Below are 27,121 nucleotides of genomic sequence, written 5' to 3'. Positions count from 1 at the left end.
TGTCTTGTCCGTCCAACGCGGCTCCAAACTCCGGCGTGGAGTAATCCTCCGTCCGCCTCGCACGCCCCACTAGGCCCGAGCCAACGCCCTCGCCGCTGCACACGAGGTCCGTGCACCAAGCTCCAAGCACCACGCGGTCCCACCGCAGGACAGCGAGCTCCACTCGGGCTACACCTCAGCCCCACTCAGGTCGGGATCTCTGAACGACTCGACCGGGCTGCTCAAAACAACTCCTCGTATCAACTGCCCTGTCAGGAATCCAACTGCTCGGGATCAACTGCGCTGAACTGCGAACTGCCAACTCAACTCCTGCGCACCTCAAAACCTCGGGATCAGATCTCCGAACAACTGCCAGTCCTCCTGCTCAACTCGACTCTGCCAGGAATGTCACTCCTCACAACTCCACACGCCGAGTCTCAACTGCTCTGGACTGCGCCAGGAATGTAGCTAGTCTCAACTGCGCAATGGCATTCCGCTCTCCGTATAGCCTCGGCCGGTGACTTCAGCTCTGGTGCGCTGCCAACCAATCGGTCTCCTCCACTGACTCGCCGGCTCGCTCAGGTCACGCCCGCCGCGCCACTCACTCCCGTCCCCTATTCCGTGGTCGTAGCACGTGCTATGCGAGGTGGGCGTGACCTCGGAGGTGTAAATGGCGGCGGCCATTATCGGCGGTGTCCTGGCCTGCTTTCTTCCAAGGTCATGTCGGGGGGGAGGACGTTATTAATGTTGTACTAAGGGATCCTCACCAAGTGTCTATGTGGTCTGCAGTGCCATAAGGGACAAAGGTTTGATTACCAGGTGAGACATTTAAGGGCTCTACTCATTATTCCCTACACTACTTAACACACGAATCTCCTGGTAGATTCACAATTGTACAACTTAACCGACCAAAACGCCTACACATGGACTTATTACAAGGTAGTTTTCCTTACCGCGACACACGAAGCATGTTACCTAGTCAGATCTAACTGCTCTACATATTGCTCTACCACCGACATAACAATATTACCTTCCACATAGCTACAAAGGCCGAGGCAATATAGCAGGATTAAAAAAAGGATATCCAAAAAGAAAAAGCTTCTTTTTTTGGCCTAAAACACTCCCTGGCACTCACTGATCCGTTTATCTGAACTCTGAAACGACATTGGAATATTTGCAACTAAAATGGATGTTTCATTAGCAAAGGCATAGTAAGGTTGGGACAAGGAAACAAGCTTTACCTTTAGCCCCTGCCAGGGTAGACTCGTGCGGTTGAAGTACATGAGCACATAACCCAGCGACTCCATGTCGTCTCTCCGGCTAAAGAACAGGGTGAAAATGGTTGATGGAAAGTTTGAGAGAGAAAAAGACAGAGAGAGAATGTTTGTTTAAGTGATGAACTGAGGCCATGTTTAAAAGTCCCAAATTTATTTGATTTGCACAAGTGTGGATAAACCATCTCGTGGGAAAATGATTATAATGGTTTTAAATTGTATCCCATTTTATCAAAATTAAATATTTATCAATATTTAATATTTAATCAATATTTAAAATCAATATTTATCAAATCAAAATCTAACCAAAGTCAACAACATCACTTCAGCTCAAGGTTTGAATATGATTCCTTTTGTTTTTGTTTTTCTAAACAAGCTTAGGCCTATCGCAATTAATCACGACTATCTATATTATAAAAGGAGCCGTGTCTGTTTGTCTGTTTGTCGTGTTATAACTCGAGAACGGATTAACGGATTTCAATAAATCCAACTATGGTGGATTCTGGTATCTCCCGGGAACGTTTGTGATCCCAATTTTTTTTTTATGGGTACATGGACACGCGTGTCAAAACTGCAAATGCCAACAGGTGACGTTGGTTATCCCTGCACGAAGAGCAGGAGCTCCCAGTAATCCTTTTTTTTCTTCCCCCATAGATTAGCCATTGCAGCAAAGATTGGTATTTCCCTCAGCGAAGCGACGGGTCTTACATTCTAGTCTTCATAAAGGCAAAGACATTTTGACCAGAGCACCTTAAGAATAACTGGAGCGAAGTTGATCGCGCGCCATGACAAATCCCCACACTTTCCTCCTAGAGCAAAGGTGAAATGTGGCAAAAGGTTCCACCAGGAATGACCCAAAATAAACTTTTGAGTTTAATTTTTTTTTCTTTCGTTTTGACCCGTGACACCAAGTCTCCACCCGTTGGGGTATGAATTGGGAGTTAGATCCAAAAAATCATTACATATTTCATGCATCCCCCAATGTTGATTGCATATACAGTTTCATTGAGATTTCATTGGATTCCGCTTCCGGTCCGGTCTGGAGAGGACGCTGGCGTTACTTGTTCGCCGCTTCTCCGACTGGGTCATTGTACATAGTCTGCTTTTCTGGTGCTCGTGGCGGCTTTTTGGCCGTTGGTCTGCTCCCTGCTCGGTCCCGGCTCTGCTCCTGGCTTCGCCTGCCCGGCTCTTCCACCGTTGCCTCAGGCCCGCTCCCGAACTGTCCTGCGCCTCATCTGCCGCTTCGGCCTTTACTGTCTTGCTCGCCGCTTCTGGCAAGCCGCTTCCACTGGCAAGGCCTACTCGTCCTCCTCGACCTTGGCCTTGTCCTCGTCCCCTCCGCTCCTGCCTGACATGGCTCGAAGGTACACCGCTGCAAGGCTACTTCTGCTCAACACTTACTCTACCCCATCATGCATCTCTGCAATCAAATACCACGGACTCCTGCGACGACCCAGATATATTCATAGAGGCTCTGGTCGTAAGTTGGTTTACTTACAAACAGGTCACTTCATTCCCGTACTCTGGTCGGCTCAGTGCACTCCTGTCATCGTCCCAGTGCACCTGGTCACAGCAACGCACACGATCGCACCTCCTGTCTGCAAACCCTGGCTAAATCACCTGAGCTCATCCCCACCGTACAAACAAACATGAAGCTCACTCTGTTCAATACCCGGTCCCTCAACAACAAAAGCCTCATTTGCAAACATTCCAATCCGGATTCCGCTCCAACCACAGTACTGAAACTGCTCTCCTCAAAATCAACAACGACCTTCTCCTCTCCTCTGACGCCGGCAACCTCAACATTCTCATCCTCCTCGACCTCAGCGCCGCCTTTGACACCATCAATCACACCATCCTCCTCACCCGACTTGAAACCACCTTTAACATTACCGGCACTGCCCTCTCTTGGATCAAATCATACCTCTATGACAGACACCAGTTCATCTCCATCAATAACTGCAAATCCCCCACTGCTCCCCTCCCCCAAGGTGTCCCCCAAGGTTCAGTTCTTGGCCCCCTCCTCTTCATCCTGTACCTGTCCCCCCTTGGTCACTTAATCCGCCGTCATGGTCTCCAATTCCACTGCTTCGCCGATGACATCCAGCTTTTCATCTCCACCAAGTCCATCTCCACCGCCACCCACTCTATCCTGACAAACTGCATCACTGAAATAAAATCCTGGCTTCAAATCAACTTCCTCAAACTTAACTATGATAAATCTGAAATAATCATCATTGGCCCAAAAACGCTCACCAAATCCACCCATAACTTTGCCCTCAACATCGACGGTTTCCCAATATCCACCTCCCCTCACATCCGGAATCTTGGCATCATCTTTGACCAAACCCTCTCCTTCGACAAATACACTAAACAGATCACAAAGACAGCCTTCTTTCACCTGAAAAACATCGCCTGTCTCTGTCCATCCCTCTCCTCCACGGCTGCAGAAACCCTCATCCACGCCTTCATCACCTCCCGTCTGGACTACTGCAACAGCCTCCTCTATGGTTCACCCTCAATAATCACCAATAAACTCCAATACATTCAGAACTCCGCTGCCCGTCTACTCACCCATTCCCGGACCCGTGACCACATCACCCCCGTCCTTTATAAGCTTCACTGGCTCCCCATCCCCCCAGAGAATCCAGTACAAAATCCTCCTCTTGACCTACAAAGCCCTCCATAACCTGGCCCCATCCTACCTGACTGACCTCCTCTCCAGACACACTCCCACCCGCAACCTCCGCTCTGCTGGTACCAACCTCCTGACCCCCCCCCCCCGCCCCCCATCCGGACCAAATTCAGATCCTGGGGGGACAGGGCCTTCTCCATCGCTGCTCCCACCCTCTGGAACTCACTACCTCACACCATCAGAGACTCCTCCTCACTCACCACATTCAAAACATCACTCAAGACGCACCTGTTCAACACTGCATTCAACATTTAACCCACAGCATTTAACCCCTGACTATCTCTTCTCCTTCTCCTTCCTTTTGCTTTGATTATTTACCTATTGATTTTTGTCTTTACCTTCGCAAAAGCGGAAGGTTATGTTTTGATCGCTGTGTATTTATTTGTATGTCTGTGTGTGTGTGTATGTTATTCGCATAACTCAAAAAGTATTCAACCGAATTGCATGAAATTTGGTGGGATGATTGGTTATTATACGGGACACATTTGATTAGATTTTGGGAGCAATCGGGTCAAAGGTCAAGGTCAAGGTCACGAAAAGGTCAAAATCGTATTTTTGTTGTTCTGTTCCCTACACTCCCATGCCAAGTACAGAACAGTAGCTGCGGCGAAGGTATGCGCTCTACCGAGTGCCCGTTCTAGTTTTGCACTTGTTTTTTGTACTCTGTCAAAGTGCCTTTGGGCTTCTTGAAAAGCGCTATATAAAATAAATGTATTATTATTATTATTATTAAAACCTAGAACCACACTCCGTAGAGCGCATACCTCCGCCAGGATGAACAGTTGATGTTTTGTAACCCAATGATAGGCTGGATCTGGATTCGGACTTGAACCAAAATCTAATCGGCCTGTTCTTGTCACCTAACTCGTCCATCAAGTTCAGTCATAACTCTTACATAATTTTTTAAATATGATGTTATATATTGCTTTTCGCCCGATCTCTCAATGGTGAAGAATCACTTAAAAATTAAACTAGAACGGGCACTCGGTAGAGCGCATACCTTCGCCGCAGCTACTGTTCTGTACTTGGCATGGGAGTGTAGGGAACAGAACAACAAAAATACGATTTTGACCTTTTCGTGACCTTGACCTTGACCTTTGACCCGATTGCTCCCAAAATCTAATCAAATGTGTCCCGTATAATAACCAATCATCCCACCAAATTTCATGCAATTCGGTTGAATACTTTTTGAGTTATGCGAATAACATACACACACACACACAGACATACAAATAAATACACAGCGATCAAAACATAACCTTCCGCTTTTGCGAAGGTAATAATTCTCATATCCGAATCCATATTCAGATCTTCACCAAAATCGAATCGAATCGTCCTTGTCACACACACAACCTGTCCACCAAGTTTCGTCCAAATCCTTCCACAATTTTTTGAGATATCCTGCTATATATCGTTTTTGGCCATATCTCCCAATGGTGAAGAATCACTTAAAAAATTATATTAGCTGGATTCCGCTTTTCACGAAAAATGAATCAATTCTTCCTTGTCACATACGCAACATGCAACCTCTCCATCAAGTTTTGTCGAAATACATCCACAATTTTTGAGATATCCTGCTATGTATCGTTTTTGGCCCTATCTCCCAATGGTGAAGAATCACTTTAAAAATTCTACTAGCCGGATCCAAATCCGGATCTTCACCAAAATCTAATCATTTCGTCCTAGTCACATACACTACCTCTCCGTCTGAATCCATCCACAACTTTTTAAAATATCTTGTTCACAAACAAACATACAGACAGACAGACAGGGGTGAAAACATAACCTCCATCCACCTTGCACGGCAGAGGTAACAATATTAAAAAAGGTGCCCGTAATTGCATTTTTGGTATTTGACCTTTTGACACCATCTGAGGAGGCAATGCCCAAATTATACTGCTCTTACACCTTTGTGCCTTGTGCTGATCGTAACTACCAAATTTGGTAAATTTCTGCACAACCGCTCCGGGGGAGATAGCGTGACGGATGAAAAGAGCCAATTAAAATATCCCCCCCTATTTTTTTGCAAAAAGTGTGGGGAATAATAATTGGATTTACATGACGTCTTTTCGCAAATGGAAGTGCTGCCTGTGCATGAGGTGTTCAATTCACAATACACTTTTTTAAGTGTAATGTTTAAACTGCATGGCCATTCATCGCAGACCTATCCCTGGAGAACCCCCATCATCGTTTTTAATGCCTCGGCAACCTCTCCGGCGACGCCCTCCATGACTGGTAATAGTCAGTCCTGCTTGGGGATGAGTTCACATGTCTTCGTGTATAGCTAATGATCGTTGAATTTTCAACAATTTCTGGATTAGAAAGGAACAAAAGAGCTTCGAGACAACCACCTACTCCACAGCGGTCCTGGTCTGCAAGCGCAGAGAAATCTATTCACTTACACCAACTTGGGAGTCCGCCATTTTTCTCCTTCTCCGAATCAACTCGCGTGTTTACATCTCCGTGATATCATCCGGACGCTTGTGGACAACCCAAAAATCCGCACGCCCAACAGAAGTCTGGCAGCCTTAGCAAGAAATAGTTTTGCAAATGCTTTTTTTGACTTTTACCAAAGGTTCTGACTTCTGCATTACCAATGAGGCCAAATAAGCCAAATTGTTTGTTTTTTTGTCTTTTTTATTTTGTTTAAATATTCAAACATTTTCCCATGCGAATAAAGTCCTTTCTCAAAACATACATGCAAAAAAGGCATCCTCTGGTGTTTGCTGTCAAATCCAACTTTTGTTGTTTGCAATGGCATCAATTAGAAAGTCAACTTGTTAATTAAACAATTATGTATTTTAGTTGACGCTAGTGTGAGTCCAGCTGAATGCCTGAAGCTAGTTTTAAACAAGTTTGTGCTGAATCGTCACCATGAAAGGAAGGAAAATAGTTCCTGCTGCCTGTTTTCGAGAAATCGTTTGTGAGACTTTGTCTATAATTGAGTAGGGTGGATATTGTTGTGGAAATGACTTATAGGGGTGAAATATGTTTAATATAGCACCAATATTTCCTTAGTGAATGTTGTACACCGCACCTTTCCTATGCCATCTCCAGGCATTGCAAATCGTCATTGCTGGGCACCGAAGGGGGCTCGGCAGTGACGCATGCTGAAAGGGAGTACTCAGTTTTCACTCTGTTTGTTTGTTGTACACCGCACCTTTCCTATGCCATCTCCAGGCATTGCAAATCGTCATTGCTGGGCACCGAAGGGGGCTCGGCAGTGACGCACGCTGAAAGGGAGTACTCAGTTTTCACTCTGTTTGTTTGTTTTCTTTCTTGTTTTCTTTCTTGTTTGTTTTCTTTCTTGCTTTCTTGTTTTCTTGTTTGTTTGTCCGGGCGATATCTCAGCCATCCTTTGAGCTAGGAAGCTGAAATTTCAGCACAATAGTGAGCAAGTCCTTTGTCAAAAACGTTATTTTTTGTTTTTTGATTAATCAATAAATTGAGGAGTTATTTAATTATTAGCGATTAATTAAGTAAATGGCCTCTAAAGGTGGTTATTTTTTTAATTATAATTAAGTACTTATTTAATTAATTAAATTTCCTTTCTCTTCTGACCATTAACTCAGGCACCTTTTGATTTAGGAAGCTGATATTTGGACATGCCAACGACCAGGTGATTTGGCTGCAAAGGCTATTTTTGATTTATTAATTAATCAATTAATCAATTAATCGATTAATTATTTGATTAATGACAAATTTTTTTTTTTTTTTTTTAAGTTACAGATTCTGATGAAATGGTGGTGGTTTATGTGTTCTCTGACTGAATTGAATAATAATTTAATTTTTTAATGATTATTATTTATTTATTTTCATTATTAATCATTTATTTATCTTCTTTCTCATTTGGCCAATATCTCAGGCACCTTTTGAGCTGAGAAGCTAATATTTGGACATGAGTGACCAAGTGATGTGGCTATCAAGGATATTTTAGATTTATTGATTAATCATTTAATCGATTCATTATTTATTGATTAATCGATGAATTACTTATTGATTAATCTATTAATTATTTAATTTTTTATTAATGACTTATTTGATTAAATTTCTATGAGATACATCTTCGGATGAAGCACTAGTGGTTTTGTTATGGTATTAGTCAATTGATTAAGAAAATATTTTGTGATAATCTTTTATTGATTTTAATTATACAATTAATCAATCAATTAGCGTACACCTTTCCCTCCCAATGCAGCCTCTATGAGCTGCACTGCGGTACTGCCGGGCGCCGGAGGCCGGAGGCGCCCCGGCAATGCCGCGCTGTCGGATATTTAATTATTTGGCATGGGGGCGGTGTACTTTGAATGTATGTGTACTTGTTTAGCATTTATTCATTCCCTCGATGGTTGTCCCATTGACAGTTCCACCTTGCTCTTCCATGAGCTCCAGTAAAGAAAAAAAGTTTGAAGCAACATTTTCTTTTCTTCTCTTCTCTTTCCTCACTATCTCATTCTTCAGACAAGCAGGCAGTGGCCTTTTCCCTCGCTCCAGACCTCGATAGAACGAGGACAAATCCTACTCAACCTCTCTCTGAAAGGATCATCTGGAAAACCCTCCCATCCACTCTCTAAACAAACCACTTGAAAAATTTCACTCACTCAACCTTTTGGGCATCACCATCAGCCATGATCTTTCTTGAGCAAAGCAGATTTCCCAGATTATCTGCAAAGCCAGTTGCCGACTGGGCATCCTTCATCGTGCAAGGTCTTTCCTAGAGTCTGAACATTTGACAACCTATAATGCCTTCATTCGCAGCTTGATGAAGGACTGCTCTCCTCTTTGGGCTGGTGCCCCTGCCTCACACCTTGTCCTTATTGATGCCGTGGAAAGCAAGGCGCTCAAAATCATTGGGATCTCCCGCGCCAAAGCTGAGTGTCTAAGGCCTGTTACTTTCACATCACAGAACAGGTTGGTGGCCTCTCTGTATTCAACCACCTCTGTTTTTGTGTTGCACCATCCGTGCTCTTGGCTCTGTTCCTTCCAGGTTTCTACAGGACAGATATTGCCTGCAGTAACCATCTTCTTGTTAAAAACCAAAAATGTAGGCTCACTGCTCACCTCCACTCATTTGTTTCTCTTTTCTCTCACCTGTGGAACCAATGTTCCCAACATGTTCAGTACCATTGTACCCTCCAGGGATTTAAGACAGCTGTTCACCACGACCTCGGGTCATCCCCCATCCACCTAGTGATCTCTTCCACTCCACATGACCCTCTTCCCAAGCACTCCCCTTTTCCAGGTTATTGTGATTTCCGCCCTCTCCCTCACCTCTTCTTGTTTATTGTCTGTTGGTTTGTTTCTTTTCTGTTTCATCCCCACTTTCCCCTTCCTCTTCTTCCTGTGTTTCATTCAACTTGTGCGCAGCCTGTTCACCCATGTGTCCCTCTTCCCATCCCTTTGATCTCACTCTCACTTCTACTATGCTGTTAGAGTTTCCCTCTTTCCATTCTGCTCTAACTCTTCCACGAGCCTCCATCAAGTTTACAAAAAAAAAAAAACACGATTAAAGCACGAATTGTGCACAATATACAAAGGTTAAAATTTCATGGTTCAAAAAATACTGCCATGTTTGTGGGGGTAGGTGATGAAATACCATAGTGGAGATAGAACTGTGTAGGGTAGCATGGACCGCATGCGAGTCGGAAGCCAATCTCGATGTATTTAAGTCGGGGAAAACTGTGAGCTTAAGATTGTTTATGTGTCTTCACATTGGGGGTGGAGCTTGTGTTATCTAAATAGGGGTTAAGATAAATTTCCCAGGTATGTGATTGCTCCCTGTGGTTTTTCCCTACGTTTTTACAAGGCCGGCCATAAAAACCCTCGTTACGCCAACAACAATCGTCCCCTGCTCGCCCCAAGATTCTTGATAGGCGAGTAAGCTACGCCTTAATGATGCTCACACCAAGCAAAGCCAGCAGGCCACGCCCCGAAGTTCGTCATTGGTTGTGGAGATGGGGTAATCCAATGGCACTCGGTCATTGGTCGGCGTTACGTGAGGGTGACGTCAGAGCGAGAAGGTTCGAGAGCTAGGAGGAAGAAGAAATGCCCCGACTGTCTCTCTCTCGGTCTGGCTTTCGGTTCAGGCGGTCGCATTGTCTTGGGTGCGCTTGTGAAGAGAACTTTTCGGATCTCTGTGAACCTTTGCAATGCCGGTGGAGGGGGTGCTGGTTGAGTTGGTGCTTTTTGGGAGAGCAGAAAGCCGCGTCTCGCTTGGGGGTGGAAGCGAGGAAGGTCCGGTTGGCTGCTTGCTCACGCCTGGGCGTTTTCGGCGCCATTTGTTGGAGCGTTTCCCCGCACGGGTGGCTGCACGGACGGCCGCGACCATCAAGCTCCAAGGCGCATTGTGGACCAGAGCTGAGTACTGGCCGACTAAAAGAAACCCTTTTATTAGGTTTCCTCTGCATTTAAATGCAGAGGAATACCTAATGTTTTTCCAAGAGTTTTTCTTTTTCTTCCACGAGTCGTTCACTTTCAAAAACTTTAAAGTCAATGTTCTCAGCAACCGTTGGTCCGATTGACACGAAATTTTCACCAAGTGATTGGCTAGACATGAGAATTTATTACTGCTAATTATGACGTCATAGGTCACGTGGTATGGGTGCCATCTTGGAAAACACCTTCAACTTTGCCCCTTTATATCTCCAAAACGGCTCAATGGAGTCATGGCTCATTCTAAAGAACTCTGCAATGGGACCAAAAAACCTGTTTATTTTGGATATTAAAGGTGCTAACATTACAAAGTTAGAATTCGACAAATAGGCCCCTTGATGCCACGAATATGATATTATTTTTACATGACCTTAGTGAAAAAATATTCAGAATGCAAAAAATTTCGACGTCAAACATCACATGGTTCAGCCGCCATATTGTTTTTCGTGAAAAACACTAAAACCCCGTTTTCTCCGCAACGGCTGAACAGATCGAGCGCACACTTTGCATGCAGAATCGCATACCCATGACGAAAAAAACGTTCCCGCATGACGACATCGTACATCGCATCGTTTAGGAGTTATGACGTTTTTAAGCATAAACTTCAAAAATTAGTGAAAAGCTGGATTTAAAGACAGAGTAGAAACTTCACACAAACGTTCCCCATGTGGGGAAGTTAAAATGTTACTTGGGAAGTTTTGATAAGTCACATGTTTTGGCCACAATGAATAATTGAATGAAAATCTTTAAAAGCTTCTATCTCTTGAACCGCTGCATTGATCGACTTGAAATTTTAATGTAATGCACCTCCCATCAAGAGGAATAAGTGTTTAAAATTTCAACATGATTGCTTGTACGGTCTGGAAGCTAGAAGTCGTTATTGTTGAAAGAAGAAGAAACAGCTTTTTTTCTCAGGCCATGTAACTGATTGGTTTCCTGCGTCGCAGCTTCGCATACCCTTGGTGATTTTGAGAGATAAGAACACGAGGAGAAGAATAAGGTAAGTTGGAAGTTTGTGGGGTTTATAGTTTTTAAGTTATCGTCGAAGAAAGAAATCGCGGCTTTGCTGAGGGCCGTGTCTTAACTTTCACTTGGCGTGATTCGTGCAGGCTGGCCGTACAGGTTCATTTTAGCTCGGATTTGAATTCCGTTTTCGAAATTGGTAGTGGCTCGGGGGTGTTAACACTCCAACTCCACAAACCTGGTGCAAATCGGATAAATTTTGACCGAGTTACCGTAGGTGGCGGGTGGGTAATTATTTAATTTTTCACTTGCCGCGATTCCTGCAGGCTGGCCGAACGTGCTCGTCTTAGCTCGGATTTGAATTCTATTTTCGCTTTTCATGGATTGTTGGAGATTGTGCAAGCGCTGATAACTTTTAATTGGTCAAAATCGGTCATACAGCCACCGAAATACCCCGACGGTACTGGAACCATGCATGCTCTGTGCTGTGAATAAAGATGTGTGCAGGAAATGTCCACCAATGTGTGTGTGTGTGTGTGTGGATGTGTATGTGTGTATGTGTGTATGTGTGTGTGTGTATGTGTGTGTGTGTGTGTGCGTGTGTGTGTGTGTGTGTGTGTGCGTGGATGTGTGTGTGCGGATGTGAGTGCGAGTGTGTGTGCGTGTGTGTGTGCGTGTGCGTGTGGGTGTGGGTGTGGGTGTGGATGTGTGCGTGTGTGGGTATGTGTATGTAGGTGTGTGGATGTGGATGTGGGTGTATGGATGTGGATGTGGGTGTGGGTGTATGGATGTGGATGTGGGTGTATGGATGTGGATGTGGGTGTGTGGATGTGGGTGTATGGATGTGGATGTGTGGATGTGGGTGTGTGGATGTGGGTGTGTGGACGTGTGTGTGGGTGTGTGTGTGTGGGTGTGTGGGTGTGTATGTGGTTGTGTGTGTGGCTGTGTGTGTGGATGTGGATGTGTGTGAATGTGTGTGAATGTGTGTGTGTGTGTGTGTGTGTGTGTATATGTCTGTCGCTATTAGTTGATGGACGTTAAGCTGGCCGTCCCATCTGTCGGCATTCGTTTCATCAGGATGAAATTTATTGAGCATCATCGAGGGATAAATTGATGGAGAAAAAAAACAATAACGTGAAAGCGGGGTTGTATCAAAGCGGGGTTGTATCAAAGCGGGGTTGTATCGAAGCAGGGTTGAATCAAAGCGGGGTTGTATCAAAGCGGGGTTGTATCAAAGCGGGGTTGTATCAAAGCGGGGTTGTATCAAAGCGGGGTTGTATCAAAGCGGGGTTGTATCAAAGCGGGGTTGTATCAAAGCGGGGTTGTATCAAAGCGGGGTTGTATCAAAGCGGGGTTGTATCAAAGCGGGGTTGTATCAAAGCGGGGTTGTATCAAAGCGGGGTTGTATCAAAGCGGGGTTGTATCAAAGCGGGGTTGTATCAAAGCGGGGTTGTTTCAAAGCGGGGTTGTTTCAAAGCGGGGTTGCTTCAAAGCGGGGTTGCTTCAAAGCGGGGTTGCATCAAAGCGGGGTTGCATCAAAGCGGGGTTGCTTCAAAGCGGGGTTGCTTCAAAGCGGGGTTGTTTCAAAGCGGGGTTGTTTCAAAGCGGGGTTGTTTCAAAGCGGGGTTGTTTCAAAGCGGGGTTGTTTCAAAGCGGGGTTGTTTCAAAGCGGGGTTGTTTCAAAGCGGGGTTGTTTCAAAGCGGGGTTGTTTCAAAGCGGGGTTGTATCAAAGCGGGGTTGTATCAAAGCGGGGTTGTATCAAAGCGGGGTTGTATCAAAGCGGGGTTGTATCAAAGCGGGGTTGTATCAAAGCGGGGTTGTATCAAAGCGGGGTTGTATCAAAGCGGGGTTGTATCAAAGCGGGGTTGTATCAAAGCGGGGTTGTACCAAAGCGGGGTTGTACCAAAGCGGGGTTGTACCAAAGCGGGGTTGTACCAAAGCGGGGTTGTACCAAAGCGGGGTTGTACCAAAGCGGGGTTGTACCAAAGCGGGGTTGTACCAAAGCGGGGTTGTACCAAAGCGGGGTTGTACCAAAGCGGGGTTGTACCAAAGCGGGGTTGTACCAAAGCGGGGTTGTATCAAAGCGGGGTTGTATGAAAGCGGGGTTGTATGAAAGCGGGGTTGTTTGAAAGCGGGGTTGTATCAATGTGGGGTTGCATGAAAGTGGGATTGTATGAAAGTGGGGTTGTATCCAAGTGGGGTTGTATCCAAGTGGGGTTGTATGAAAGAGGGGTTGTATGAAAGAGGGGTTGTATGAAAGAGGGGTTGTATCAAAGCGGGGTTGTATGAAAGCGGGGCTGTATGAAAGCGGGGCTGTATGAAAGCGGGGCTGTATGAAAGCGGGGCTGTATGAAAGCGGGGCTGTATGAAAGCGGGGCTGTATGAAAGCGTGGTTATATGAAAGCGGGGTTGTATCCAAGCGGGGTTTCATGAAAGCGGGAAGGCGGAGGAAACCGGTCATCACTGCCAGCAGTTATAAAGTTGCAGTTCTAGTTTTTATTATTGTCCCCCGTCGCACCGCGGAGCGAAAGGGGGACTATGGTTTTCCCCTCCGTCCGTGTGTGTTCCACATGTGCCACGTGCCACTTCAAACGCCAAGATGGCCACTGCCATGTATGTCTGAACCTTGTGAGCGGAATATCTTGAAAAATAAGCGAAGTACCAACTTCTAATCTGGTGTGTGGGTGTATCTAGGCATAAGGAAGAACGCCACTGCAAATTGGGTCGCCACGTCAAAATCCAATATGGCCGCCACCATATATATATGTCTGAACCTTGTGAGCGAAATATATTGAAATATAAACTAACTACTAACTTCTAATCTGGTGTGTGGGTGTATCTACGCATAAGGAAGAACGCTATTGAAAATTGGGTCGCCACGCCAAAATCCAAGATGGCCGCCTCATCACTTCACCGACGGGGGACCTAGGCGTAACGCTTGTTTGTTTGTGTGTTGTATTTGTGTCTGAGTGGAGACGTCTCAAAATTAGGATTCAGTTTTACCTCACCTTTAATTTCACCATTTTCGTGTTGCATTAATTTTTATTAAACCATTATTGTGTTGCATTTCATTTGTGGTGCTGTGGTTCTTTGTTGTGGATTTCTGGAATCAACCCGTGTGTTTCGTGCAGGTAAGTACTTTGGTTGCTTCCCCCGCGCAAGACGGACCAACCACCAGTTTTGGCTACGTGCTTCGGAAATCAAGGACCATTTAATGGAAATTAAATGTAAATTAAGGACCGTAATACGGCCATTCGTCACCCTGCGGTGATAACCGACAGGAAAATACAAACAAAGAGATAGAGATAGATCATACCAAGTACTGCATATGTTTATATCTGTTAATTACACAGAACTTGAATTAGTAGCCAAAGACAATATCTCCCACTGAATTACACCATTTGCTGAGCAGGTAATCACAATGACTGTTTGTTGCAAAGCTTGCAGAAAATATTTCGTTCTAGGCAACAGGTAATCTATGTTGCAATATGTGCAAGGGTTACTCTGCACTCTGCAGGGCAACTACAAGACTTGCTATCGGTGCTTACCTCTGCTCAATGCCAAGATGTGCATTGATCGAGGCATAACGGGCCGTTCCAGTGAGGTTCTTGTCTTCTCGGTAGGGAATGTGCTGCCTCGTCCGTGTATCTCGGTACTTTTTAGCGAGGCCAAAGTCAATGAGGTACAACTAGAGAAGCGCAGGCATAACCGTGAGGATAAAAAGAGACAGAAAACAGATTAAAAAGGAACAACTGGTGAAACATTGTTAAAGTTTGTGCCCTAACAAAGTCATATCCATGCAGAAGCTGGGCGTGTACATCCCTGCAGATGCTCACATCGTTCATGCCCCTTCGTTCAGGGCAGCATCATTGGCTGCGGGCACAGCTGTGCCGCTGATGCAAAGCCATCTTGCTGGTTAGGGCAGGAATTTGGAATTTGGCCATGGTGCCGGCTATAGCTCGCCGACTCTTCGCGAAGGACACCATGGGATCTTCAACATCGACCAACGAATGCTGACAGATGGGACACCCACTTTGATGGAAGGGACACCCACCGAGGGATGGCACACACATTGATGAATCACCCTGATCACAATTGATGGCTGAGTCAGGATTCAAACCCAGGCTAGACAGCTTCAAGGGGAGTGCACGTACCTCGAGGCCATCCTGTCAGCAGTATTATAAAATCCACCATTGTGCAATTGTTTACATGTATTAATGTTCTGTGTTAGCCAAGTAAAGACATCAATGTTGCTGACAACGAGACAGACATGATGAAAATTTGTGAAGTCGTACCGTGATGCTTTTAGCAGAGCATGCCACCACTTATGAAACGCTACGTAGGTGGACAGCCCAAACCGTCTGAGAGCCTTTGGCATGATTCAGAACATTATAAAAACGCTATTGAACAAAAAGTTAGTGGAGCTAGGCCAAAACAAGACAAAATTGAAAAGATGGAAGAGAGGAAATAAGGAATGAAAAGAAGTGGTGAGACGAGAGAGGACATGTTTCTTTCTCATTGCAAAACTGATGCAGGTGAAAAAAAAATGCAAATGAATACTGCACTACACTTAAATGACTGAAAGTAAAGTGCAAGACAATGAACGTGGTATAACACAACGAATAAATGCACGCAAAAGAATACAAAGGTATACCTTGTTACAGTGCCGCCCCACTCCCATCAGGAAGTTGTCTGGTTTAATGTCTCTATGGATGAAGTTTTTATTGTGGACATACTCAATTCGACTAATCATCTGTGGAAAATGGCACAAAACGCAGCACAATGATTGGACAGGTATGGAAAAATAAACATAAAAAGCCAGACAAACTGCAGTTCCAGCAATGAGTGGCACCTGATCTGCGAGCATGAGTACTGTTTTCATCGTAAAGCGCCGCGAGCAAAAGTTGAACAGGTCTTCCAAGCTTGGACCCAGAATATCCATGACCAGGACATTGTATTCACGCTCCTGCCCAAACCACCTATTGAGGAAAGAAAAGGTTGGGGCAAAGAGAAAAAGATATTGGAGGGTGGTCTCAAGGGAGTGAGGCACGAAGCAAAGAACTGGGATTGCATGAAACATAAGTAAAGCATTGCCTTTACTCGATGCTACAAGTGATGACAAACAACGAAGTGATGACACAAAGTTTCATGAGGGAAAGAATGAATGGCTCGGAATGAAAGCTTGCAAGAAGTTAAATATTCAAGTCGAGGAGAATTCACAGTTAAGTGCAAGGCCGATGTGATGAGGAGTGGTGTGTGGGTAAGAGTCGGCGAGGGTGGTGCGCAAGCAAGAGTTGGTGAGGGGTGTTGTGTGGGCAATATTCTGTGAGGAGCGGAGCATGGGAAAGAGGGGGCGAGGGGTGGAGCATGGGAAAGTCGGAGGCGAGGGGTGAGCGTGGGAAAGAGGCGGCGAGGGGTGGAGCATGGGAAAGAGGAGGCGAGGGGTGGAGCATGGGAAAGAGGAGGCGAGGGGTGGAGCATGGGAAAGAGGAGGCGAGGGGTGGAGCATGGGAAAGAGGAGGCGAGGGGTGGAGCATGGGAAAGAGGAGGCGAGGGGTGGAGCATGGGAAAGAGGAGGCGAGGGGTGGAGCATGGAAAATATGTGGCGAGGGGTGGAGCATGAGAAAGATATGGCGAGGGGCGGAGCATGGGAAAGATATGGCGAGGAGTGGAGCATGGGAAAGTCGGAGGCGAGGGGTGAGCGTGGGAAAGAGGCGGCGAGGGGTGGAGCATGGGAAAGAGGAGGCGAGGGGTGGAGCATGGGAAAGAGGAGGCGAGGGGTGGAGCATGGGAAAGAGGAGGCGAGGGGTGGAGCATGGGAAAGAGGAGGCAAGGGGTGGAGCATGGAAAAGATGTGGCGAGGGGTGGAGCATGAGAAAGATATGGCGAGGGGTGGAGCATGGGAAAGATATGGCGAGGAGTGGAGCATGGGAAAGAGGTGGCGATCGATGGAAGATGGGAAAGAGGTGGCAAGCGATGGAAGATGGGAAAGAGGTAGCAAGTGATGGAAGATGGGAAAGAGGTGGCAAGCGATGGAAGATGGGAAAGAGGTGGCGAGTGATGGGGATGGGAAAGAGGCGGCGAGCGATGGAAGATGGGAAAGAGGTGGCGAGCGATGGAAGATGGGAAAGAGGTGGCGAGCGATGGAAGATGGGAAAGAGGTGGCGAGCGATGGAAGATGGGAAAGAGGTGGGAAGCGGTGGAAGATGGGAAATAGGCAGCAAGGGGTAGAGCTTGGGAAATATGTGTCAAGGGGTGGAGCGTGAGGCGGTGGTGAGGGGTGGAGCGTGGTAAAGATGCAGCGAGGGGTTGGAGCGTGGGCAACATGTGGTGAGGGGATGGAATGTGGGCAAGAGGCAGCGAGGAGGTGAAACATGGGGAAATGGCAACGAGGGGTGGTGCCCTGGAAAAAGTCCACGAGGGGAGGGGGCCTGGAAAAAGTCCACGAGGTGCGGTGCCCTGGAAAGCGTCCATGAGGGGCGGTGCCCTAGAAAGAGTCAGGGAGGGGTGGTGCCCTGGAAAGTCAGGGAGGGGTGGTGCCCTGGAAAGGGTTCGTGAGGGGTGGTGCCCTGGAAAGGGTTCGTGAGGGGTGGTGCCCTGGAAAGAGTCCACGAGGGGTGGTGCCCTGGAAAGAGTCCGCAAGGAGTGGTGCCCTGGAAAGAGTCCATGAGGGGTGGTGCCCAGGAAAGAGTCCGCGAGGGGTGGTGCCCTGGAAAGAGTCCACGAGGAGTGGTGCACTGGAAAGAGTCCGCGAGGGGTGGTGCCCTGGAAAGAGTCCGCAAAGGGTGGTGCCCTGGAAAGAGTCCACGAGGGGTGGTGCCCTGGAAAGAGTCCGTGAGGGGTGGTGCCCTGGAAAGAGTCCGCGAGGGGTGGTGCCCTGGAAAGAGTCCGCGAGGGGTGGTGCCCTGGAAAGAGTCCGCGAGGGGTGGTGCCCTGGAAAGAGTCCGCGAGGGGTGGTGCCCTGGAAAGAGTCCACAAGGGGTCATGCGCTGGCAAGAGTCCACAATAGGTGGTTCACTGGCAAGAGTCCGCGAGAGGTGGTTCACTGGCAAGAGTCCGCGAGAGGTGGTTCACTGGCAAGAGTCCGCGAGAGGTGGTTCACTGGCAAGAGTCCGCGAGAGGTGGTTCACTGGCAAGAGTCCGCGAGAGGTGGTTCACTGGCAAGAGTCCGCGAGAGGTGGTTCACTGGCAAGAGTCCGCGAGAGGTGGTTCACTGGCAAGAGTCCGCGAGAGGTGGTTCACTGGCAAGAGTCCGCGAGAGGTGGTTCACTGGCAAGAGTCCGCGAGAGGTGGTTCACTGGCAAGAGTCCGCGAGAGGTGGTTCACTGGCAAGAGTCCGCGAGAGGTGGTTCACTGGCAAGAGTCCGCGAGAGGTGGTTCACTGGCAAGAGTCCGCGAGAGGTGGTTCACTGGCAAGAGTCCGCGAGAGGTGGTTCACTGGCAAGAGTCCGCGAGAGGTGGTTCACTGGCAAGAGTCCGCGAGAGGTGGTTCACTGGCAAGAGTCTGCGAGAGGTGGTTCACTGGCAAGAGTCCGCGAGAGGTGGTTCACTGGCAAGAGTCCGCGAGAGGTGGTTCACTGGCAAGAGTCCGCGAGAGGTGGTTCACTGGCAAGAGTCCGCGAGAGGTGGTTCACTGGCAAGAGTCCGCGATGGGAGGTGCGAGGGTTGGGGCATGATGAAGCAAGGCTGAGGTGGTGAGGGGTGGGAAAAGTGACACTGGACCCAGTGGCCTTGAGGTGTGACGAGAGGCCGTGGACCACTACGCCACATGAGAAAAAAAGCCCCAGCACCCCAATTGGAGTGGGTGGGGGAGGAGGAAGAGCTCGAGCACCAGGTAAAGGGACAAAGGCCATGAGTGCCAGGTTAAGAGAAAAAGGGCTGTAATTGGACAAGGAATAAATGAGTGAAAAGCAGTTCAATCTGTTTGACTATTCATTGTTGTGAACTTCTTATTCTCTTCTTCCCTTTATAAGGGGTGAGGGCCAATGGCACCAAGTTTCTGCCCTGACTTGACCATGATACTCCTCCACTTCCCTCTGTCCTCAGCCAACTCTCTCCACTCTCCAACCATCCCCACCTTACTGATATCACTCCACACACAATCCCACCATCTCAACCACGGTCTACCTCTTTTTCTCAACCTATCTGCTCTGACATTCTCACTTCCCCCGTCTGCACCAAGTGTCCAGCCCATTTCAGCCGGCATTTTACCAATCTCCCTGTCAAGCTCATCTGCAAAGCAATCTCTTCCCTCAGTTCATCCATCTCCTTCTATCCACCCTATTCACTTCCACAATCCCCCTAACCCAGTTGTTCTCGCAAACCTGCAGCCTCTGTTGTTGTCTCCGTGAGTGCCACCGTCTCCAGAACGTAAAGGTAAGCCGGCGTTGCACACAAAATTAGAACCTTTGCTTTCAATTTCCTCGATATCTTTCTGTCTGCCTTTACCCCCTCCACCCTCCTCATTGCACACATCTGAATCCTCTGCCGCACCTCTGCATCTGACTTCCCATCCCTGGTCACTCTTCCCTCCAGATACTGAAACATATTTCCCTGTCTGATGTCATGCCCATTCAACCTGATATTCATTTCTTTTCTCTGCTGCCCAACCCACATCACCTCAGTTTTCTCCATACTCATCTTCAGCCTATGCTTCTTTCCACTCCCCCAGTACTTCCTGCATCTCCCTCCAACTCTCCACCACATCAGCTAGATCGTCCGCATACGACATCCATTCTACCTCATGTTCACCTTCCTGCTTCGCTGCTACGACACCATAATAAACAGGAGTGGGCTGTGAGCGCTTCCCTGCCTCAAACCGATGTTCACACTGAACTCCTCAGATATCCTAGGACCAACGACAACTCTTCCCATCGTTCCCTTGTGCAACCCTTCCACCAACCTAACCTCTGCTTCCGACACTCCCATCCATCTCAGTGTCGCCATCACCATCTCTCTCTCGAGACAGTATTGTAGGCCTTCTCCAGATCCACAAATCCCAAAACCATTCCACCTTGCACCTCCAACATCTTCTCCACCTGCTGTCTCAGCGTGAACATCCCATCTGTCGTTCCCATACTCCTTCTAAACCCCTGCTGGTCCTCTCCGATAAATATCTCCACACTCTTCCTTATCCTTATCATGTGAACGTTACATCAAAAAGAAAGAAAGAAAGGTGTCACATATCTGATAATTATGTGATTGCTTATTATATAATCCCACTTTGGGATTATCCCACCACGTCCCACTCCTCATTCTCTGTGTATGTGGACTCACCCTATGCAGCCATTGAGAACACTGTGTATCACACTTTCAAACTGAAGATTTTTATGTGATGCAGATGAACATGCATTATCTGTGGTAGCCAAAGTCGAGGCAACATCAGATGAGACAAATGTTGACGGTGCAGGAGATGCATCACTGACAGTGAGATCAATGAGTTCCGGCTTTGTGTATTTCACATTTGGGGTATTGTACTCATATGTCTGTCTCTGTTTAGTTCATTTATAGGTGGTGTCAACTGAAAACAGGTCTGAAACCTCGTGTTAACATGTTTAAGAGCAATTCAAAATGAATAAACTTAAGGTATTCAGCAAATATGTTTGGCCTTCAGGAGAGCAACTCGTGACTTGTGATGCCCAGCTCGAATCGGCTTTGTACGATGACAACGCCTTTCAACAAACTGCTCTAAAACCCAATAAAATGTGCAATATTCTCTGGTTTTTTTGCATACGAGTCTAAAGGGGTACAAGGAACTGCTAAAGACACCACCAAAGACCTCCAAGAGCCTAAAATTATTGCACAGTTGTTACCTTGGGAAAATCCACCATTTTGGGGAAGGGCATGATTTTTTTCTGGATAATACGGGACTTCCAAAACGAAGTAATCCACCCAGGAATGCTCAACGAGCATGCACAGAAACCCCTAGTATAGGTTCATCGGGGTGGCCTGGACATACATCATGGGTGCCAGAAAATGGTTGTAGCATGAAATGTCTCACTAAGCTTTTAAAGAAGCAGAAAAAACTTGGAAACATACCTGAGAGAAAGGGGTTCCTCTGCACAACGAAAGATTTGGGGAACTTTCTGGTTGATTCGTCTAAAAAGTTGATATCTTACAGCCCATACTCCAAAGATTCCCGACAATATGGGCACGCGAAAGGCCCAAAGATTCGTCGATGGGTGCTTTTCTACCCAAACCTTTGTGTTTCTTAACACCGATAGGAAGGCCATATTTGGGGCTTGTCGATGCACAGAGTAAGTTTAAAATTATATTCACTATTAATCATATTTGGAGAAGTACATGGAGAAGACGAAGAAGTTGTTTCTTGGGTTTGTTGATCTGGAGAAAGCATTCGATAGGGTTCCACGTGAAGTAGTGACATGGGCATTGAGGAAGTTAGGAGTGGAGGAATGGTTGATCAGAGTAGTGATGACAATGTACAAAAGAGCGCGCACAGCTGTAAAGACGAAGGACGGGAACAGTGGTCAGTTTGAGGTGAAGGTGGGAGTGCATCAGGGGTCGGTACTAAGTCCACTACTATTTGTAGCTGTGATGGAGGTGCTGGCTCGGAACGTAAAGGAGGGTTTACCATGGGAGTTGTTGTATGCAGATGATCTTGTGTTGATTGCAGAAAGTATGGATGGACTGAAGGAGAAGATGAACAAGTGGAAGGAATGTATGGAGACAAAAGGTCTGAAGGTGAATATCGGAAAAACGAAGGTGATGGCAAGTGGTAAAGCATGTGGTGAGGTGGAAGGAAAAAGGGAAGTGGCCGTGTGCTGTGTGCAGGAAGGGTGTCGGAGTGAATTCCATTCAATGCACAATGTGCGCTGAGTGGGTTCATCAAAAACGTAGTGGTTTGAGAGGGTCATTAACCAGTGTGGCAGCTACATTCAAGTGTAAGGTGTGCACAGAGGGAGCTGCAGATGGAGGAAAATGTTGAGTTGAATCTTGGAGACGGCGTGAAGCTGGAAGGTGTGAAAACATTTTGTTACCTAGGAGACATGCTGAATGGAGAAGGTGGATCAGACTCGGCAACGGTTGCTAGAGTGAGATGTGCATGGAAGAGGTTTCGGGAACTGAGTGGCGTGCTGACGAGGAGGGGAGTGTCGTTGAAGCTGAAGGGAAAGGTGTATGCTGCATGAGTGAGAAGTGTTATGATTTATGGGAGCGAGACATTGGGTAATGAACGTAGAGCAGCAACGAAGGCTGGAAAGGGTGGAAATGCGAATGGTTCGGTGGATGTGCGGAGTATCGTTGAGAGAGAGGAAGACAAATGATGAATTGCAAAAGATGATGGGAATAGAGCCTGTGATGGATGCTGTGAAGAGAAACAGGTTGAGATGGTTTGGTCATGTGTTGAGGAAGGATGAAAGTGACTGGTTGAGAAGAGTGATGGAAATGAATGTTGAAGGAAGTAGAGGACAGGGAAGACCGAGAAAGACTTGGCTAAAGATGGTCGAAGAAGAAATGCGGGCAAGGGGGTTAACAAGGAGAGATGCAGAAAATAGGGCAAAATGGAGAAGATTGTCATGGGGACGCAAGGCTAACCCCCACTCTTGCAGGGAAAATGGCCTTAAAATGCCTGTTGGTTGTTGGTATTAATCATATTTGGGAGGAGGGGGAGGGAGTGTGAGTTGTGTGGGTTGAGTTAAAAAAAAGTTAAAAGTGCTGTTAAAAATATAGCACTGTATATGTATATATTGTTTGGTTCCAGGGCCACAAGATAAATTATACTACTTCGGAGCCGCACGTTTATATAGGAAGAGTTCGTCAGGAGTCGTTCTACTCTCTCCTGGTATGCAGAATTTCAACAAAAGCCACATCACTGTTCATATCGGTAAATATTATTCCATCCTGTTTGGAAAAACTGGAAAATTTGGAAGAATTGGAAAAACAATATAGCCTATTTTACTCCAGGGGGTCCTAGGATTACCCACCCAAAATATCGTTGCGATCAGTTCAGCCGTTTTTGCGGTACCTTCGAACGGACAGACTGACAGACATTTGGTGAATTATAGTAAGATGTCCAGATAAAAGAGGTTTTACTTTATTTAATTGGAAAGTTATAAATTTTAAAAGGATATATAATCAGTTATCAAATGTTTTTCTTACCAACTGCATTTTCTTATATAGTGATTTTTTTTTAAATGAAAACGTTTGCATTTCTTAGACCACTGTGAGTATCTCACTTGTAGAAAATGTTAACATGCCATGTAAGTGCATGGCCAGGAGGTGGAAGGATTTAAATGTGATTATAGGGGTGGGATGGAGATGTAAGTGTAAGGATGGGGGTGTGGGGGTGGGGGGGTGGAAAGAGAGAGGATACCAAGGCAAGGTTTAGTGAAAGGAGGGGGGGGGGGGGGGGAGGCGGAGGGATTTCAAGACTCGGCTGTTGGTTGGGTTGGGAGGTGTGGAGGGGGGAAGTTGATAAAAGAAATGGAGGTTTTGAAGTTAGGTGGTGATTCGTAAGGGTGAATAGAAGACAAGCACACAATGGTTACAGCTCCAAACAAGTTCATTCACATTACCATCTGAAATGTTACAACACGTTTTTCACCATTGCAGTTGTGTCATAGCCAATGTTGAGTATTTGTTTCCAAGCTGCAATGCATAGCTTTAAATTTCGTTCTTGTTCTCACAAACACTGAATAATAACATTTTAATGCCTTGAGTGGGCAAATCGAAGTTTGTTGAGAGTGAGAGCTATAACACTGTGTCACAATGTCACAAAAGGCCAATCATATTATCCACATGGTAAACTTCAATTGCAATGACGTCTTGATGGACTGGATTCACAGCAGCGACAGCTTGACCCAACTCAAAGCCCATTTTGCATTACTGAAGGTTAAACCATGACAATGGATGGTGTAGGTTAACCACAAATTAATTTCACAATTTAATGAATTTCAGGAGAAAATGGAAGTGAATGTAATGTCATGGGTGAATCACATCAAATTGAATTAGTTTCAAGTTTCTGTGCAGGAGATTAAGCAAGATATGATGAGTACAGTACAATAGTATTCATACCTTGGGTGTACAAAGAAAGCTCGCAGAATGAGATGGGAATGCCAAACAGGTTCTTAAACATTAGGAAGGAGAGAAGTGACTAAAAAGCAAGCTTTACAATCAACTGGTAAGGATGTAAACTACCAAAAAAATTCCAATCCCATGAAATTGTTTCAATCCCATGAAATTGTTTCAATCCCATCACATTGTCTCAATCCCATCAAATTGTCTCAATCCCATCAAATTGTCTCAATCCCATAAAAGTGTTTCAATCCCATTAAATTGTTCAATCCCAAACTGTCTCAATCGCATCAAATTGTTTCAATCGCATCAAATTGTTTCGATCCCATCAAACCGTTTCAATCCCATCAAACTGTTTCAATCCCATCAAACTGTTTCAATCCCATCAAGTTGTTTCAATCGCATCAAATTGTTTCAATTGCATCAAATTGTTTCAATCGCATCAAATTGTTTCAATCACATCAAATTGTTAAAATCCCATCACACAATTTCAATCCCATCGCACCGTGGGATCATCATCCTTCCTCAACACATGACCAAACCATCTCAACCTGTTTCTCTTCACAGCATCCATTACCGGCTCTATTCCCATGATCTTTCGCAATTCATCATTTGTCTTCCTCTCTCTGAACGATACTCCGCACATCCACTGAACCATTCGCATTTCCACCCTTTCCAGCCTTCGTTGCTGCTCTACATTCATTACCCATGTCTCGCTCCCATAAATCATAACACTTCTCACATGCAGCATCCACCTTTCCCTTCGGCTTCAACGACACTCTCCTCCTTATCAGCACGCCACTCAGTTCCCGAAACTTCTTCCATGCACATCTCACTCGAGCAACCATTGCCGAGTCTGATCCAGCTTCTCCATTCAGCATGTCTCCTCGGTAGCAAAATGTTTTCACACCTTCCAGCTTCACGCCATCTCGAAGATCCAACTCAACATTTCCTCCATCTGCAGCTCCCTCTATGCACACCTTACACTTGAATGTAGTTGCCACACTGGTTAATGACCCTCTCAGACCACTACATTTTTGATGGTGTGAAGACCACTACATTCAGACCATTTTGGTGTGAAGTACAAAATAATAAAAACATTTTCTGTTAGAGTGTTCTCCCCACACTCCCTCTCCCCCATTACATCAATGATCAACAAAAGCACACACACACACACACACAAAAAATGTACAGCATGTACTTTTAAAGTTGTTAGTTTAAGAAATAATGATAAGAATGTTTTCCAAACACAATAAAATGGCTCAAAACACATTTGTTGAAAAGCCATGACGCCTTCAATTCTAACCACTCCAACACCTTGCTGCTTCGCTCGCCAACTCTTGGGTGAACTATTCGTCTGGCTCACTGCCCATTTAAATGGGAGTGGCTGACATTCCACATTGCTGAAAAAGCCAGTCCTTCGAGATGAAAACTTGGTTTAATTAAAAATCAAGTCAAACTCCCAAGGATGCAGACTCGAGTTTCATTGTCTATATAGAATGGTCTCGTCTGATAAAACAGCTGTGCCTTGACAAACTTTATGTTCAACATTAACTGCCCCTTGATTCTCAGTCGGTGAGCTTCTAAACACTATATTTGTCGAGTTTGGTATCCCTCGACTGAAGGAGCAACATACGCTGAACAAGTCATGGACAGGCATGCTCGAATGGCCAACACCCAAGGAAAATTGCTCAAATTGCTCTCCAAAACCGATGCCAAAGCACACATCGCACTTCAGTCACCATTACCGCATTAACGATGTACGCATTTGCAACAATGGATTTGATCGAAACTGCCGAGAGTTTAAGTGCTGTTGGCCCACAACCTTTCTTCGCTTTTTAAAGATATTTTGTGCATCTCTATCAGACTTGGATTCCCCCATTCACTTCCAGTATGCCCCTTCCTCAGCATATAATCTCATATACATAATAATTGAGCAGGACCTTGATCCCTCAGAAGAGTGTGATACGAGAGAAATATAAACATTTTGGGATAAAACTGGTAAAGTATGAGAGGGGGTTGAGTGCAAGATAAAATATCATCGGTGAAAATAAAATTTGGAAAGGAGAGAAATAGAGGTAAAAGCTTTCAATTTTGAAGGGTTGATGTAAAAATATACCAGGTGGCCCATTTATCTATCCACAATTACAATATTGAACCACTATAATTATATTGCGAAGAAACAAAATCAAACAATTTTTTTTTTTACAGGATATTGATACATATTTCAAGTTTTATGATACAAATTATATTGAAATCAGATGTATAGAAAATTTATGCTTTTTGACACAATTTCGATCATTTTCAAGCAATTTGTGCAACCTTTCACAATAATAAAAAAAACACTTTCTGTTGCATTCCAACTGTCATTTCTCCAAAAGTTGCTTGAATCCGCCCTTTCAGGTCTTGTATGTTTGCTGGATGAGTTGCGTAAACCTGGTTGACTTGCGTAAAATTTGTATCATAAAAACCCAAAATATGCATCAATATCCTGTAAAAAAAAAAGTTTGATTTTTTTTTCTTCTTAGCAATATAATTATAGGGGTTCAAAATTGTTGATCAATAAATGGGCCACCCTGGATTACAGTTGGGGTGGGCAGAGATGAAGGTAGTGTCATGAGGTGGGAGATCAAAGGCTTGTGTTTGGCAGATGGAGGAAGGTCAAAATTCTCATAATTGGAGAGGGAATGGGTGGGGGTGAGCGGGGTAAGAGTATAAAAGCTCATGGTTGAGCAACATGAGGTT

The 27,121-nt window shown here is 45.8% G+C and overlaps 1 protein-coding gene across 1 annotated transcript in view; it reads right to left on the bottom strand.

The window, feature by feature from the left end:
• Positions 1 to 27,121, bottom strand: part of LOC137413037 (casein kinase I) — a 119,115-nt gene that overhangs the window by 19,976 nt on the left and 72,018 nt on the right. The window contains exons 3-6 of the mRNA XM_068098424.2: positions 16,197 to 16,323; positions 15,999 to 16,097; positions 14,893 to 15,032; positions 1,221 to 1,299 (exon numbers count right to left, since the gene is read on the bottom strand). Of these exons, the coding sequence (XP_067954525.1) occupies positions 1,221 to 1,299; positions 14,893 to 15,032; positions 15,999 to 16,097; positions 16,197 to 16,323 (445 nt within the window). The remainder of the gene's footprint in view (positions 1 to 1,220; positions 1,300 to 14,892; positions 15,033 to 15,998; positions 16,098 to 16,196; positions 16,324 to 27,121) is intronic.

Source organism: Myxine glutinosa, chromosome 1, assembly GCF_964187855.1.
Source record: "Myxine glutinosa chromosome 1, kmMyxGlut1.1, whole genome shotgun sequence".
NCBI classification, from domain to species: Eukaryota; Metazoa; Chordata; class Myxini; order Myxiniformes; family Myxinidae; genus Myxine; species Myxine glutinosa.
The sequence above is the reverse complement of the archived record's forward strand: the minus strand, read 5'-3'. Positions and strand labels throughout refer to the sequence as shown.